Source organism: Thunnus maccoyii, chromosome 4 (assembly GCF_910596095.1).
Source record: "Thunnus maccoyii chromosome 4, fThuMac1.1, whole genome shotgun sequence".
Taxonomy (NCBI): domain Eukaryota; kingdom Metazoa; phylum Chordata; class Actinopteri; order Scombriformes; family Scombridae; genus Thunnus; species Thunnus maccoyii.
The window spans coordinates 6,234,428-6,252,839 of NC_056536.1; the positions used below are offsets into that span (position 1 = coordinate 6,234,428).

General features: G+C 39.0%; 1 protein-coding gene across 3 annotated transcripts in view; it reads left to right on the top strand.

The window, feature by feature from the left end:
- Positions 1-18,412, top strand: part of hdac7a (histone deacetylase 7a) — a 69,527-nt gene that overhangs the window by 36,149 nt on the left and 14,966 nt on the right. For all 3 annotated transcript variants that reach the window (XM_042409352.1, XM_042409350.1, XM_042409351.1), the window contains 10 exons: positions 9,865-10,055; positions 10,208-10,298; positions 10,947-11,067; positions 11,307-11,407; positions 11,866-11,988; positions 12,249-12,358; positions 13,306-13,407; positions 14,022-14,193; positions 14,771-14,976; positions 15,690-15,893. In XM_042409352.1, coding sequence (XP_042265286.1) covers positions 9,909-10,055; positions 10,208-10,298; positions 10,947-11,067; positions 11,307-11,407; positions 11,866-11,988; positions 12,249-12,358; positions 13,306-13,407; positions 14,022-14,193; positions 14,771-14,976; positions 15,690-15,893 — 1,377 coding nt within the window. In that variant the 5' untranslated portion in view covers positions 9,865-9,908. The remainder of the gene's footprint in view (positions 1-9,864; positions 10,056-10,207; positions 10,299-10,946; positions 11,068-11,306; positions 11,408-11,865; positions 11,989-12,248; positions 12,359-13,305; positions 13,408-14,021; positions 14,194-14,770; positions 14,977-15,689; positions 15,894-18,412) is intronic.

Sequence of the window (18,412 nt, forward strand, 5' to 3'; positions counted from 1 at the left end):
GTGCCTTTGACTTTATTGTTTAGTTCATGTGTCTGTGCGTACGTGTGTAGTTGTTTGTCTTTGGACATTTACGTATATACTGTGAATATGAGGTGAAACCTGTTGTATTAAACTCCTTGGACAAGACTATGCACTGGAAGCCTGCTGTGGTGCGCTGTCGTGTGTGTTTGTGAGTGTGACAAACTGATGATCAAGCCTCATCTGCCCAGTATGGATATGAGAGGGGGCCGGGGAAGAGAGGGGGGTGCGGGGGGAGATGCAGAGAAAAACACACAGAGAGGGATTTTCTTCCTAGTGTTAATTAAATCGTCTCTGTGTGTCGCACTCATTCTGTGATCCTTTTCCTGTGCTGCTATTACCACTACACCTTTTTACGCCGTTTTAACAGTAGCAACTCTGTGTGTGTGTATTTATGTGTGTGTAAGCTTGCTGATCTAACAGACAGCGGCCCTGGATGTTTATGGAAACTCAGTGCGGACTTAGGAAACTGGACCCATGCTGCATTATACATCAACCTTCCTCCGTTACTGTCACATACACACACAAGCACACGCACACTCCGAATCCTCTCTGTCTCTAGCATACACAAATACAGATGTACAAATACATGCTTACAACTCTAATGGTCTTATCCTCTTACAACTCTAACAGTCCTTTCCTCAGACACGCTGTTCGTCTGTGATTTCTACACTGACGATGACTTGAATTGGCCTTAATGTGAATGAGAACATCCACTGTGGGAGCAGCTGCAGGAGGTCACTGACTTTGGCCTGTCTGTTATTGTTAAGTAACTGTCTGTTTTGGGATTGTTGCTATTTTGGGTTTGTTTAGCATCCCACAGGTTTGGTCTTCTGGGAAAGCGGCTGTATATCTAAAAATGATAATATGATGTGCATCTAATTCATAGACAAATGTTTTTAACGTTGCACCACACTTTTGGGGAAAAAAAATTACAAATGAAATGAAATTGAAAAATCATGTTCTTAGCAGTGATTTAAATGTCCTGAAAAAGCCACATCTGTAATCCTCTTCAAAGTGAACCTTTCAGTAACTTATCTGTTTGATGTTTTCTAGAGAAATCTCTCTGTACCTCCTGACCTTATAAATGGAGGCAGTGGTTTAGTCAACTGTATAGCGGAAGGTTTAAAATGCACTTTCAGCATAAAGTTCATGTTTTGCTTTTCTAAATCAGGAAATGAGTAATAGTAAGTTCTTGACAATATACAATTCTGTCCAACAGTCCCATGAATTTCTGCCAGTAGGCTAATAATTAGTGCTGAAACTCTTAGGGGATTTAATTGATTAGACAAACACCATTAGTCATCCGCATTTTTGATAATCAGTTTTGTGAGTCATTTATCAAGCAAAAATGCCAAACGTTTGTTGGTTTCAACCTCTCAAATGGAAGGATCAGCTTTGTTTGGTTAATATAATAATTGTGGTTTTTGGACTTTTGGTTGGACAAAACAAGCAATTTGCAGACAATGAGTGGGTCTGTCTAACAAAACAAAGACTTCATAAAAATCAGTCATTCATCATGAAAATCAAACATCTGATTCAAAACAGCTTGTTTTCAAATATATTTCTAAGAGAATTTTCTTCAGTTGACACAATGTGAGTGACAAATATAATATAATACAATACCTCAGTATCATTACTCTGGTTTACCGCAGTAATATTTGATCAGACAAGGGAAGCTTTCCTTAATTGCTAAAACCATTTTTAAGTTACGTGGAGAAGTGACCCCAAGAACTGACCATTTCATATTCAGCCCCATAAATCCTGGTGTAGTATGTTATTTAGTTTTTAGTTTTTCTGTACATATTATCAGGCGTCTCCATTTGCTTAAGAAAAGCCAGACTTGAACCTGCGGCTTTGACCCTGCGTTTGTTTGCTTTAGATGAAATGGGAACTGTCTTCTTTGGCATAAAGCTGGAAAGGCATGGTGTACACTTGGATCAGTAAGTCTTTTGGAACGAATACTCATGCGCACACACAAATCAAATATCACCCTCTACCACCACCACCACACATACACACACACACACACACACACACACACACACACACACACAGAGAGAGAGATCATATTAAGACAGATGCATGCCTCTCCAAGCTTGTGGAGACGGGGATGAAGGGAGTGATGGACTCCTCTTGGAGTCAAGAGGAGAACGGTTGACTTTGTCAGCAGTGTCAGGTTGTCCTGTCAGTCCTTTTGCTCTGACCTCTCCTCTATTAGACCGTATTCCCTCCTTTTCCTTCTTTATTTTCTGTTCTGTCTCACTTTTTTCATTTGCTCTCCCTCTCTGACTTGCATCTCTGATTTTCCTTTCTTAAAACATCTAATCACTCTGCATATGACTTTCCCCCCATTGTTAAAGTCTTGAATTTGCATCAGTGTCTTTTTTTTTAACTTTCAGCAGAGTGACAAATACACTGAGGTAATGACATCTTTGTCTACTGAAAGTAGCTGGTGCCACTAAAAGGTGTTAAATGACTTAGATACACTCACGCACACAGTACAGTCAAAACAGAAGAAGGCGTTGTAGCTATATTTGGACGTGTGACAAGATACAAAGTGGTGGCGTCTGCTCAGTTGGTTGATGACTTTGTACAGAGTGTCTATGTGTAGTGACACTATACAGGCTGTCAACACTCCTCCAGTGTGCAGAGAGTGACTACACTTATCTACAGGTTGTTAAAGATTGCTGACCAACTCGCCTTTCTTGTCCTTTGAGTTCCTTCTCCTTTTTTTTTTAGTCGGGTGTACTTTTTCCTCGTTTTTTTTTTTCTTTCTTTCATCTTTCTGTTTTTCTGTTTTTATTGCCCCCGTTGTCTCACGCTGTGTGCCTTTTTTCTCTTTCACTCTGTCAACATCTGTCCACTCCATGCGAGGGTATGGAGGGAGCAAGAGAAAGAGGAAGACAGAGAGAGAGAGAGAGAGAGAGAGAGAGAGAAAGAGAGACATCCTGGTTTTACCTGTAGAACCAGTCCTGACTAAGTAGTACTAAGTAAGTAGAACAGAAGTTCAGAATAAAAGAAAATAGAAAGGAGAGGAAACTGTAGCAAGGACTAAGGGATTATCAAAATGCTCTTTCTCTCTCTTTCTCTCTCTCTAGCTCTCTCTCTTGCTCGCTCTCTTTCCCTTGCTTGCTCTCTCTCTCTCTTTCTCTCTAGCTCTCTCTCTTGCTCGCTCTCTCTCCCTTGCTTGCTCTCTCTCTCTCTCTCTCTCTCTTTCTCTCTCTCTCAGTGACACACATGTGCACACACACACACATGCATGCACAAAGAACTTCAGTTTCTCTGCTCAGAGAACATGAAGCTAATCTACCTAATCTTTCAGATAAATCAGCACATTCTCAACGGTCCCCACAACCAGACAGGCTGTATCACTCTGCGTCGTTGGTGATTTCCATAACACATTGACACTCCCATACACACACACACACACACACACACAAAGTAAACTTAACAGTTTATTTTTAGTGTGCTTTGTTTCACGATGAGTTCATTTACTGTGCACAATTTAGCCTGCTCCGTCACTAAATGCAACTAAAAAATATTTTTGTGTCAGATGATTAAAAGTTATAGTGCTTTAAATTTGACACCTGTGGTCACAGCTGGTAATGAGAAGTGTGTTTTCATAAAACAGGTCCATCGGTTCCATCTGAAATTACACCTGTCATGACTTTCAGGGTGAGCAAACATGTCTTGAGCAGCTACTCTGTCAGAAGTACAACAAAAGAAGAACAACTTTTGTATCTGTCTGCGCTTCACCCTTTTAAACTGTAGGCTTTATTTTAGTAAAGAAGAAACAACTATATATTACTCAATGATTCAGTTCATGCTCATCCCTTTTTCATGGTAATGCAATTTGACTCCTGGAATAGGCAGACTCCGCCAGTAGTAATGAAAACTCTATATATCTAGGGATCAAAGTTCTCAGTCGCTATGACAGATTTCTGACATTTGGAATCCAAAGAGGCCATTTATGAGATCAGTGTAGATCTTAGGAGAAAAAAAAAAAAGAGAGAAAACTTCCCATTCATTCTATTTCTCATTTGTGGACTTCACTGGTGTAAAAAGAAAACAGTGAGAGCTGCAGAGTTCGCTAACTAATTAGCTATGCATTTTTTTGTTAAACGATCAAGAGCCATTGTGTCAAACTTTGACACACATCCTCATTAATAGAACAGGTTTGTAGGCTACTTAAAGCAATGTGCCATTGATTGTTGTAACCTAGCCAACAAACCATGTAGCCTATTCAAAGTCCACATTTAGCCTACCTGTTGTCACGGTGATTGAAACAGCTGCAGACAACTTTATAGGCTACGTGTAACAGCCTCTGTGGTAACAGCCCATCCTCTGATAACAGTCCTACCTCTTGTGTAGCCATGCTTTGGCTTTCCATCCCAAAATGCAAAGTTTAGTAGGGCCTACAGAATAGTATCATTGTTTCATGTCTTGAAAATTAGCCTTCCCTCTATTTTTACCCTCAAATGGGTATCAGGTGTAGCTGAGCTTCAGGCATATGGTTTCACTGCCAAAAAGCAGAAAAAATGGAAAGCACTTTAGAGACTTCTTTTTTTTTAATTGGACTTATTGTTCTTTAATGCTGGTGCTGTTTACTTGATGTTGTTTTTTTAGATTGAAAATGGCATGGAAATGACAAAAAAGAAAACTGGAAATAGAAAAACTGTTCAAAAGCATCTTAAAACACTATTGGTTGAGTATTTAAACTTGATGGCTGCATTAGAGAACAGCAGCAATGGTTATGTGTGGAGTGCTGCTGAAATCTCATAATTTTACGTTTCGTGTTATTTGTTTAGCAGGCATCAAGTACTGTAACCTGTAACATGTTTTACAAATTTCAGATGGGGAATATGGCTTGAAAAAAATTTCAGTTAGTTTTTTTATTATGGCTTTAATCCCTCTACAGTACAGTATATCTCTATAAAAAGACGTGGCCATTGCTGAAAATTGCTGACCATAACTATGATCAAAATTGACTTGATATAATGTTAATATTATATGAATGATATCATTTTAAAATGATAAAAAATTATAATGTGAAGGACACCTTAAAAGACCAATATATTGTTTTCAGATGAAGTGTTAGGCTAAAATAAACAAATATGAACATGGCTGACAGTCGGTAGTCTCTATGTATACCTGTGATGATGCTGACAGTTATAAGAGGTGGTGTTTTTTTATAGCAGAAACCACATTTCCCACAATTTTTTCCCACAATTTTTGGGAATTTTTGGGAGTGAGTCAGGACATGGCTGTACATGTCCTGACTCACTCCCACCAAAAATCTATCAGCTTTAAATGCAGTCTATGAAAATCCAAAAATAATGCTTGTCCAGGCTGTTGAGAAACTACTACTACTAAAAGAAACTACTCCATCTGAACTGTGTAGATCTTGTATTTTATGTTTTTGTTTTTTGACTTTCCTGACAGTTGTTGGCTTTCTCAATGCAAACGCATCATACTAGCTCATGCTCTAACATGGACTTGTTGCTTAGATGTTAGATTATTCTGTTACATGCCTTCCCTGCTCTATTGACACAGTAAAACTACTATTTCAGTGAAATCGACACAGAATCACAATCACAGAGTCTAGATTTATTTTCCTCTCCGAGTAAGACTCGCAGATGTAGTGAACTGTAATATAATATCAATCTTTAAGAGAACTACAAACATTAGAGCCTCATATTACTGGAGGCACCCAGGAGAGAAAGGCTGTGGAGAGAATAAATGTGGTTGCAAAGGTTCAGAGACTAAACCACTGCACAGTTTCTAGACTTACAGTCATGTTGGCTACATGGAGACTGTGTTATTATCAGTTACTGAAGAACATCATGTATTCACTCGCTGGGCAATACGGTGGCCAAGTAGTTAAAGGTGCAGTGTGTAGGATTTAGTGGCATCTAGCAGTGAGGTTGCAAATTGCAACAAACTGAATTCCCCCCCACCCCTCACCTTCGAAGCGTGTAGGAGAACCTACGGTGGCTGCGAAACATGTGAAAAATGTGAAAATCCCTCTCTAGAGCCAGTGTTTGTTTTTTCCATTCCGGGCTACTGTAGAAACATGGTGGTGCAACATGGTGGGCTCAGTGGAAGAAGACCTGCTCCCTATGGGCTCATTCTAAGTTGACAAAAACACAACAATTCTTATTTTCAGGTGATTATACACTTTTGAAAACATAATGATGAATATTATTTCTGCCAAGTTTGTTCCCCCAAATGGCACTAAATTCTACACATTGCACCTTTAAAAAGATTATTCCTCACCTGAAGGACCCAGTTTCATGTACTGCCAAAGTGTCACTACACTACACACTGAATAATTTGAGGAAACTCTAGCAAACTTCTATGCAATGAAGCCAGAATGTAGTTACTGGTGTTGATCTAAAGCTGTTTTAAAAAGTCAATCTTTGAAAAGCAAAATCAAATTTCTCTACAACAATCCACAGTTGTGACATGGGTCATCATTGTCCTGCAGTGACCAGAGCTTAAAATGTCCACAATCATATATTTATAAAGATAAAGGGAAATAAAATAGAATATGGGTGCGTTCCATAATGCCTTTCCAGGTGTTGAGTCAATAATTAACCCTCCCAGCCATGTTTACCTGCTTTACATATTGAGAACCAGCCATATAGCCTCCTCTTTAGAGGTGTGAACTAAATGGGGAATTGTTGCTGTTTAAGTGGTCCCTGGACACAGAGTTAGAGAGAGAAGAGTCAATAAAAGCCAACTGGCACATTCATCAATGGTTAAGTGATTTCCATTACCAAGTGATCCAGTCTTTTATATGTATTATTTCTTTATCAACTGAAGAATGTTTTGCAGCATTTTGCAATTCCGCAAAGATTTTTTTTATGTTCACCCTACTTACAACTAGAAACTGATGGTGACTTCACTGGGTTACTCTATGTGTGCGTGCGTGTGTGTGTGGTTTTCCCTGTAGAAACAAAAGGCCCCGTGCAGGTAAATGTTGGACCAGTGTGTATTTTGCTATTTATAACCCATGGGAGGCAGGGAACGAGAGAGACACTGGTGTTCCCAACATTGTGTGTGTGTGTGTTTGTGTGTGTGTGTGTGTGCACTGTAGCAGTCTTTGTTTCCATGTATAAGCATGTTCTCCTCTCCTTTTCCTCAGAATAAAGGCCTTGTTATTCATTGCTGTCATTACAGAGAATATGTGAGCATGGTTCTGTGTGTGTGTGTGTGTGTGTGTGTGTGTGTGTGTGTGTGTGTGTTTGCCAAGGGATTTCTGTTATTCCAGCCATGGTCGGCATTCAGACAGTCTCTCTGCATTCGTACCTCCTAATATGGAGGAGTACTGACACTGCAGCACACCCTCACGTACACACGCTGCTATGTCACATTAACCCAAACAGTGATGCTAATGAAACTACAGTAACTCAAGCTCACTGTGTGTATGTATGTGTGTGCACACGTTTGCTTGTAGAAACAACACCAATAACATATCCGTTTTATTCAGTTCTATTCTATTCCCTTTCACCCATTTCCAGTGCTGCTGTTGGCATCAGGCCATCCTTCTCTATGAGTGACATTTAGCCTTACTTCACATACTGCAGCTTGACATCTGAGCACCAGGCGCAGCAGCACCAAGATGATGTCACACCAAGTTATTTCAAGGCTTGCTGTGTGTGTGTATGTGTGTGTGTGTGTGTGTGTGTGTGTGTGTGTGTGTGTGTTTGTGTGTGTGTGTGTGTTTAAAGTTTTGGTTTAAGCATCAAGGCAGGTTTGTGCAATAGGTGTTTGCTCAAGCCTGTCTTACATGTGCAGCTATGGATAAGTGTGTCACATGTGAATATGTGTAAATGTCTTTGCTGTATTTGTGTGTTCATGTCTTCTGAATGTTTGTTCATGAGGGTTTGTGTGTGTGTGAGTTTATTTAATTGCACAAATAGATAGATATACATGTAGTATAATCCACATGTGTGCATGTTAATGTGACCGTGAACACACATGAACATGGACACAAGTGAATGTCTGTATGTGTTTACAAATGTGTTCCTGTGTTTGTGTGTGAATCAGAGTGCATTTCTTTGTGCATGTGGGGGTATGTGTGTGTGTGTGTGTGTGTGTGTCATAGACAGAAACTACCCCCAGCCTTTTCCCAAGCTGTTCCCTTCCTGGATCCTGTTTTTAGCGTCGGATGAGGCAATCTTTCCCATTGAGTCAGCCATGCAATGCAAATAGCCCCAACAGCATGCAAAGATCATGGAAATGTGTGTGTATGTGTAAAAGCCAGCCAGACATACAGACAGACAGAGTGAGATAGTGTGAGTTTATGTGTAACACACAAAGAAAACAGACAGAGAGAACGTATGAGTTTGTTATTGTGTTTGTTATTCTATATTAACAGAGAGAGAGACATATAAAGTAGATATAACAACACTTTGTTGATCAGTTGTCAGTGTTTTAATCATATCGACTGGTGCAGTTTGGGGTTGAGTGTCCTGCACTGGGTACCTTAACGGGGTGGTTGCAGTAGGAAGGGAGAGCCTGATTCATCCTTTTTACCGAACCACATTTTTCACAGCAAGTTGGGACTTCCAGTCACACCTTTCATGTGTGGGATAGACCACTTATCAAATTCTAAGAGATGCAAAGAGTGTGTGCTGAGGGCTTGTCATACACACAACATAGGCAGATAAAATATAACAGATATTAACCATGGCGGTTTTAAGGTGATTCATGTCTGCACTGTTTCTAGCTTTGGACTGGTAGTGTTCTGAGTGTTACAGCTAAGTGATTTTGTGTTTGGATAATATCAAATGATTAGCTATGCATAGGTCATCAGCAACCATTATCTTCTCTCATTATTCTAAGCCCCAAAATTATACTGTGGTTTTCCTACCTAATCTAAATTGGTATATACTATTGTATCGGCTAATAAACGTTCAACACCTCATCATTTCTTTCAACTTTCAACAAAAGACTGAATACTTTGTTAGCCTTTTTCCAACTATGTTACAGTTCCTGCTATAGGCTCTGGTTGTGTATCAACAGCTGGACTCATATGTTGATGCTGAATGCTAACACAATGATACTTGTTTTTAAAGATGAGGTGTATATAGGGATTTTTCTTAGAATATGGACAGAAACCCCACTAACATGTTTCAGTTTTGTAAAAAGACTAATATAAGAAAATATATTTTCCGTCAGAGGCTACTGGAACAAAGGTTAGCTTAACAAGGACATACTGTTCATAGCTAACATAGCAGTGCCCGGAGGGGCCTAGTTGCATATTGTGTTGCTAAAAAAAGATATATATATCTTGCTAAATATAATACATTTTCTAGGTTAGTAGTGATTGCTACCTGAAAAAAGCCTAAAGCTAAGTGTTTGCTCTCTGCAACTGATTCTAAAACTATAATTGAAGGTTATTATAATGTAGAGGGTGTTTAGGGTAGGGCAGTTTGCACAGTGAAGTGTTTCAGTAAAGTTTACTGTGTGACAGTATCCTCTACTGGAACATACAGTAAGTCTACCATGTCAGACATTTCACTTCATCTCATTTAAGTGTTTCTACAGCCATACCACAACAATATTTTAGTTCGTTTTTTTAGCTTTGTTTATATAAAGTCAGTTCTCTCAAAATGTTTAAAGATGGTGTTAATGTTTTGCTATGACTTTTGCAAATGCGAACCATAATTCTGGTGTATATTTTTTATGTTTTCTCCAAACACTGGTCACATTTGCTTCTGTTTACATGAGCTTACTGTCTCCCAGGTAGGGTTTCCCACAGAGTATTGTGTAAACCAAGTGATCTTAGTGGGGATGAATTGACGCCTCTCTCCTCTCCCAACCCTTGTCTCCCAGATTCCTCGGTGGCAGTGCCGGTGTCGTGTGCAGCCTTGTTTCCCATGGACCTCAGGGTGGGAGAACGGGGTATGCGCCCTGGTTCAGACACGGCGCTCCTCACCCCGCTGCACCCGCCGTTACTCCTCAGCCCATTCTCCCCTCAGCCCCGCACCTCCTTCTCCCAACAACAACTGCACCAGCACATCCGGGTAGGGAATATAAAACTTACATTATTGATAATCCTCCTTTTGAAAGATTAAATTTAGTATTCACTGTCTGAAAAAAAAACACTTCGGCTAGCTTCCTGAAAAAAACTGTACATGATTTTTCTTTTGTGTTTTTTATATGTTTGTGTGTCTAGTTTAATATGGAGCAGAGGAGGCGGGAACAGGAGCACCATGAGAAACAGCAGGAATTGCAGCAGCTAAAACACAAAGACAAGAGTCAACAGAGTGAGTCCCACACACACACACATATATATTTTTATATATATATATATGTATATATATATATATATATATATATATAACTTCAATGACACTACCCTCTTACTACAAGTTTCAGTTTACAATTGAAGACCCAGAGTGTTAATCATGAGCAGAGTGAAATCATTCCTCTTTATTGAACTGTGTTATTCCGCTTTTAGAGCTGTTTGCTTTGAAATGGGAGCTAAATATAACCTGACAAGCGGAGCTACAACAGTGGTGTTAAATATAGCTTTGAGTCTGGGCACAGGTCACTGGGTCAATATTGACTTGAGCACTCCTAGCACCTCCTGTCACCTCTGTGTGCACACATTTACAGACACACACACTCATACACACAAATAGTAGAGAGCATAGTCACAGACAAAGCGAGTGACCTTACCAATGCATCACACACACATGCATGCTTCCTCTTAACCATTCATACATGCATTTTCTAAAACTCCTCACAGTATTGTTCCAGTTGTCTTTGTCATAGATTTTACTATTAGTCAATAATAATGACTTGCACAAATATGCAAGGTTGGTTGTGCACACTAACCCACTGTCCTCTTGGCCTGGCCTTTCCTTGCTTTTCTATGTTTTTGATGGGTTGTTTGTGTGATTGATTGACAGGTGCGGTGGCCAGTTCCCTGGTGAAACAGAAACTTCAGGAGGTGATCCTGAAGAAGCAAAAACAGGCAGCGCTGGAAAGGACAAGCTCCAACACTCTGACTGCGACACCTGTAGCATACAGGTGACACAAAATGCATACATACACACACAAACAGAGCAAAAAGGAAAATATCGAAACACAAGATAGGCAACATGAGCGTATGTTTGAATGTACTATACAGTATATCAGTAAATATTGAAATAACTCATACTTTTTCAGCTCTAAAATGAGAATTTTGAATGAACCTCTACCATATGTGGAATGATTGTTTACCCTCATGGTTGTGTGTCTCTTTGTATTTGTTTGTTATGTTTTCCCAGAAAGCTGGGCCCAGACCCCAGTGTTTCCTCCCAGAATCTGGTCTCGTCTCCATCACAGCCTTCTTCTGAGGGCTCAGAGGGGACGCCACTACGCAGGGCAGGTAAAACATCTGACATCAACCCTTAAAACTTTGACTTTATCCAGAGCCAGCGACTGAAGTATTCACATCCTTCAACTCAAAAGGCTTGATAAACAAAATTCTGTTTAATTTAATTAAATTAATTAAATTGTATTCAACCTTTAAACTCCTATTTATCATGGTTGCCTGTATCTTTCATACCCACTTTAATCCTTCTGAAATCTTTTGGTACACCATTTTGGGTCTTTGCTGATTTACCACCATCATTGCATATTGGCAATCACACGTACAGTAGCTTATTACCCAATTCTTGATCTTTTGACCTTCTTCACTTCTAGTGTTTGGTAAATAGTGAAGATTTCATGAACAGGAAATGAGTTGAATTGCTGTCTTATGACCATCTCAAATGTATCAATGTAGTAAAATATTTGCACATAATCACATTAGGTAACCTTCCTCATGTTGCTTTCATTTGTCAGCGTCCGAGCCCAATCTGAAGGTGAAACACAAACTGAAGAAACATCTAAACACTCGCAAGAGCCCGCTCACCCGCAAAGAGAGTGCCCCGCCCACAATCAAACACCGAGTACCTGACACACTGGGTAACCAAACACGCACACACACACGCACACACACACACACACAGACAAATATTCAAGAAAATGAACAGCAGCGATAATGCCTTATTGTTATTTGATGAGATAATATCAATGTCAAAATTATTTTAAAAACACAATTCTGTGATGTAAAAAAATGTAATGTAATAAAAATATTATCAAGATGCATTATCATATACTAAACTAGCTCTCTCCCTCTCTCTCTCTCTCTCTCTCTCTCTCTCCGTCTCTGTCTGTCTCACCAGACTCGTCCCCCAGCAGCAGTAGTACTCCAGTCTCTGGCTGTAGTTCCCCTAATGACAGTCTGCCCAGTGAGAATGGGCTGCTGCCATCTGCAGGTGGCCTCTCACATGAGGTTAGCAAACACACATACAATCACACATAGATGAACAATGTATGTATTTTGTTGTTGAGCCCTTTCAGAATATTTTATGAAGTAAAACTGACTAAAACAATCTCACCTTAAGATAAAACATGTTTTTTTTTTACACCAAATCTTGTGTATCTATCTCATTTGATAGAAAAATAGAAAAATGCTAAATAGTTTAAAAAAAAAAAAGCTTGATGTTTAAATGAAGTTGGATAGAGAAATGGAAACATTTAGATTGATAAAAAGACAAAAGCCTGAAGATGGTAGATACTTTCTTCTTGCCCATCCAGTAAGGCTGTTTTGTCTTAAAGATGGAAAAACACAAGCATTTTAAATAAGTAAGCACATGGTTTGTTAAGATGAGTTGTTGTTTCATGTACATGAACTGTGCTAAGACGCCGAGTAATGACATGTTTAACACAACAACACAAGAGCATGGGGGCACTGAGTGTGTGTCAGCTGTTTATACATAATTCATTTAATCACTGAAAGTCAGAACAAAGGAACCTCTGTCACACCTGCTGTGGATGTCTGACTCATGATTCCCCAATGTCACAACAGCTCAGCTTTAAGTAGATTACATTATCTTAGATCACTATCGATTCTTTTTTTTAAATTGTAGATTTTACAATTTGTAAAAACTAAACATTTAGCAGAGAAAATGTGTGTATCTGTAGCAAAGCAGAGATCAGGGAGAGGTTTTAATCATGGGATACATAACCAAGACTGGTCTTAAATGTTAAATGGGATTTCTCTTATCTCTCTTGTGTTGTAATGGCAAAAACAGCTGTTTTTATGAGTCCAGGTTTGAAAGATGTGTTGTTATTAACACAATTAAATTCAGATTTTAATATGAATGTTTATATGTTATGTTATGAGTAATATTATATGTTATTTCTGGATAATGTTTAATAATGTTTTGGCATTTCCAGGCACAGAAGCTGCTGCTCAGAGATGGCACTCTAGCTAATTTCACCATCCAGAGTCCCTCCACTTTGCCCACCATCACGCTGGGGCTACCAGCCAACGCCAGGGTAAGCACCGAACTGCAAGAACAACTCTTACATCATGTGTGTTCCCTACTAAAACGTGAAAAAACTGGCAGTGGGATCAGATCATCTAATGATATAATATTCTGCGTCATTTAAGACACACTTTTAGAAAATATTAATAGAACATATTTTGTTGACCAACAAGATTTATAGACTCAAGACGAGATTAAGTGAATTAAAGAGCAGTGACTGTATAGTATATACAGGGTTAAAGTTAACCAAAAAAATCACATAACATTCCATGACATGGAAACCTCAATGAAATTAAATGAATGAAATCTCTCCTCCCCGCTACTCAGTTTTTAACAAGAAATACATCAAATAAAGGCAGCACTGTGCTCTTAGAATGCTGTTTCACTATGACACTGATACTTGTGGGTTTTGAAGTACTGTATAGTGAAATTTAACCGGCTTCTTGAACACAAATATTATGATCATCACCTGGACATGTTATTTAGTTTACTTCAGTAAATGTACTGTGATTAGTTATGTCTTGTCTTATTTTATGTTGACCTTTTAAATTTAGCTGTGATAAAAGTTCAGATGGCATGTTGGCTGCACAGTAACTATAAGGCTGTTTCACTATCATTGTGCAGGCTGATGGAGAGCTGTCCTCTCTGAAGGTTGGCCAGGTGCCCATGGTTACAGCCGGGGGCTCACCGGTCTTCCTCCCTCTGAGCAGAGAGGATCAGGCTGGGCAGCTGAACCCTCACCTTCCTGTTATCATCCTGGAGCCTTCTGGACTGGTACACACTCCACTACTCACTGGTGAGACACACGCACATATATAAACATGTACATACATATACGCACTCAGGACAATGTGCACATATGTGAGGACAAAAGTGCCACAATTAGAGATGTTGCAATGCTGATGAGGAATTAGTCATTTTATTTTAACATTTCAGTCTAGGATTGTATGCACATGAACAAATACACAAAGCTCTTAACTCACACATTCAATATGTAATCACGCAGCCTTGTATGGACACAAATACATGTATTAATTTGAAGCCATTGGGGAAGCAGTGGTTTTATGTAGGTCTTTTAATTTCAGTCTGAAATGTTAGAGTACCACCCAGTGGTTACATTTAGAATAATTATATTTTCTTCTTTTTTGCAAGTAAACCTCAATGGTGGTCACATACACATTTTGACAAATTAGTATGTTTTAAAAAATGCAGTAAAGGACACTAACATTCTTATCTGTTACAAGGTCAAAGAATTCAAATTAAAATTGTTTTGAAGCCAGTAGGGTCAAAGTTGACACTTTAGTAACAATCGTGTGTTTTCTTCTCATGTTAGCTGTTTTTTTCTGCCCCTCTATCTCTCTGTCTCTCACCAGTTCCAGGCCTCGACTCCGTCCCACTGCAGTTTGCCCCTCAGTTAGACCACCTGTCTCCAGGAGGCTCTCACCCTCACAAGCCCCTGAGCAGAACACGCTCGGAGCCCCTCCCTCAGAACCCCCGGACCCTTCACGCACATTTCCTCCAACAACAGCACAACACACAACTACTAGAGAGGCTCAAACAGCAGACACATCTGGGCAAGGTATGAGGAAGTGAATGCACTCACTCTGATTTGTATTCATTAAAATGATCAGCAAATGCATTCTTCTCATGGACTTTTGAACTTGAATTTACTGGGTCTGCAAGTGAAATAGTGGACTCTCGTTATCACCACCATATTCTACACTTGCATCAGGTCAGACTGAAAGCTGCAGGCTGTAAACTCTTCAAGCTACCGTCATGGTAAAAGTGTTATAACCTTTGAAATTACTTACTGTGGAAGTGACTCAACACAGGAGACAACCTTGGCAGCAAATTAATTAATGTTATTTGCTCATATAAGACTTTTAGAAGATAACGAGTGATTGTGAAATTACTTGCTGGTATGAAGAGAATTTTGTAGCAGTCCTTCAGATTGAGAGCCATGACAATCTCACAGCTGCAATCTTGGTTGTGGACACAACAGTTTGAATAATTGAACACAGAGAACACTCAGACAAGACTGATCACCATACTCCCCTCATCTAAGTCCATTTAATCCACTTAATTCCACTTCAGCATGGTTTGATAAAGTTTAAATTGTGAATTAACTGAACCAAATTCTAGTACAAAAGGTTTAATTGACCATTTCAGTGTTTGTTTGTATTTATCATGTCTTCATGTGAATGTTTAAACGCAAACACACTTGTATATTTGTCTGAATGCATATTTTTACCAACTTGTTTATACCAAGTGTGTGTATGTGTACATGTGCAGCTAATGTCCAAGTCCAGTGAGAAGCCCAGACTGCATCAGATCCCCTCTGAGGATATGGACTCAGAGGATGGTGGCGGGACATCGCCTTCAGAGCCGGCCTATCAGAGCAGAGGGAGGGCAGAGTCTCTGAGGGAGGCGGAGCCAACAGCATCCAAGAGTCACGAAGAGCAAATCAACCTGCAACATGCACTCATACTCAACCAGGTTGGAAAATATAATACACTTTAACACATGAGATACAAACACACAGAGAGCAGGTAGATAGATGGAAGAAAACCATGTAACTGTTCTTCATTCAACAGTCCTGTAGATGGCAGCCTAACATATCCACACATCATTCTAGTTCTCGTTGCATGCTGGTGTGGTTTGACATCTACTCATTACATCAAAGCGGTTACGTCAGTCTCTTGTTATGATGACAGGGAGCATGTAAGCTGAGCTATTACTCTTTAAGAAAAATTTTCACTCACTGTTCGGCAATATGATCCATTCTGAATCTCACTGGCCAGTGTGATTAGGCCAGAGTGAGTGAGAGGTAGCCTCTGCATGTTAGTGAGAAAGCTAAGCTCCTGGGAAATGCATTCTGAACTAGCTGGAGATGGGAAATGGCTTCATGGTCAAAAGGCAACAGCACCGGAAATTAAGATCAAATGTAGAGGAAGCAATGGCATGAATGGTGTTCTCAAGGTCAGCTCAGGATAGGCAGTGCAGGTGGAGGAAACAGAATTGAATGGTCTGAGTAAACTGATCAGAGTCAAAAATGACCCCCAGATTCATATTAGTATAATTAATATTAACAGAGTCAATAGATTACAGCTCTAGCAAGGGGTATAGTAATCCTGTTTCGTAATACTATTCCATTTCTACTTAGGTCCAAGATTATAGATCCTAATGGGAGATTTACACTTACTGGCCACCTGTGTAATCTAATGCAATCCAATACAACAGCTCTGCCATAAATTCTACTTTTACGAAGTGTATACATTTTCAGTTTTTGTTGACATTGTCAGAAAGGTGATAATTCTACTCTGTTTATTATTGAGGTCGTAGTTGGTGGTGGTGGTGTACTGGAGTTCACTATATTGAAAATTGCTCCCTAATATTTTGCCACCCTCATGTGTTTTAATGTAGTGGATAAAATATTATTTTAATTTCTTGTTATATTAATTCATTTTCGATCACTATGTTGAACATATATGGCCCAAATTCCAATGACCCTATGTTTTTTTGTAAAGTTTTGAATTACTCCTAGATGATAGATCCGCCAATATCTTTATTGGTGGCAATTTTAATTGCTATTTGGATTCATCTTTATCATCCTTATCTTTGTCATCAGATCATCCTCTAAATCTCTTCCAATAATTAATTCTGTTCAAACATGAAATAATCTGATTAAATCTAGAAATATGGTAGATATTTGGAGAATATAACACCCTGACAAAAAGGAATATTCATTTTACTCTCATGTGCACCAGTCATATACTAGAATTGACTGCTTTGTAGTGGAGGCCGGTTCAGTCTCCAATATTAGCAACACACATAATCGCAGTATATTGATCTTTGATCATAGTCCCGTCACTCTGCAGCTACAGTCTTCCTTTCCCAAACCAAAATATAACGTAAAATTTAACCCCGTACTACTATTATCACCAGGTTTTAAGGAGTACATGAACAAAAGTCTCAGAGAATTTTTAGAGATCAATGACAGTGGAGAAGTTTCAGACTCTACTCTCTGGGAAACACTTACTAAAGTTACTATGAGAGGATTTTTTATTTCTTATGAGACCTCAAGGAAAAAAGCTAAATCTAAAAGACTGAAAGAAATTGAACAAGATATTATTCATAGAGAACAAATACATAAGATATCTCTACTACAGTCTGACTATAACAAGATTCTGAAATGTAAATCTGAATATAACTCAAACCTCAAAAATTATTATCAAGACAACTTAAAGGTGAGCTGACAAAGACTGCTATCCTTAAAATACAGTCCAAAACCGGACAAATACTTACAGATCATCAAGATATTAACAGTTGTTATAAAGAATTTTACTCCGGTCTTTATACCTCTTCTTCCACAGCAGCAGAGAAAGATTACTGTCAGTTCTTTAGTTCTTTTGCTTTGCCACATCTAAATGAGAGTAATCTGCATTCTCTGGAAAGAATGTTTTCTGTTGCTGATTTATTCCCCACAGGTAAATGTCCTGGACCAGATGGGTTTGGAGCTGAGTTCTACCAAGCGTTTCATGAGCTTTTAACACCTTTCTTACTCAGAATGATTAATGACTCAATTGCAAGAAAAACACTTCCACCTTCTCTTTACAAAGCAAATGCATGTCTGTTATTGAAAAAGGGAAAACATCCCGTGGATCCTGCCAATTATAGGCCCATTTCCTTGCTCAATTTTGATCACAAATTTTAACAAAAGTATTGGCCACTAGATTAAGTAAACATGTAGCAACACTTATCCACCCAGATCAAGCAGGCTTTATCCCAGGCTGGCTTTCCTTTTTTAATGTGCGTCACTCGTTAAATATATTGCATTCTGACTGGGGTAAAAACACTCAAACAGCTGTCCAGACATTGGATGCCCAGAAAGCCTTTGAATCTATTGAATGGCCATTTTTATTTGAAACTTTGAGGACATTTGGATTTGGTAAGATTTTTTTGGACTGGATTGAAATTCTTTATCTCCTACTCTCCTAAATTCTCTAACATAACAA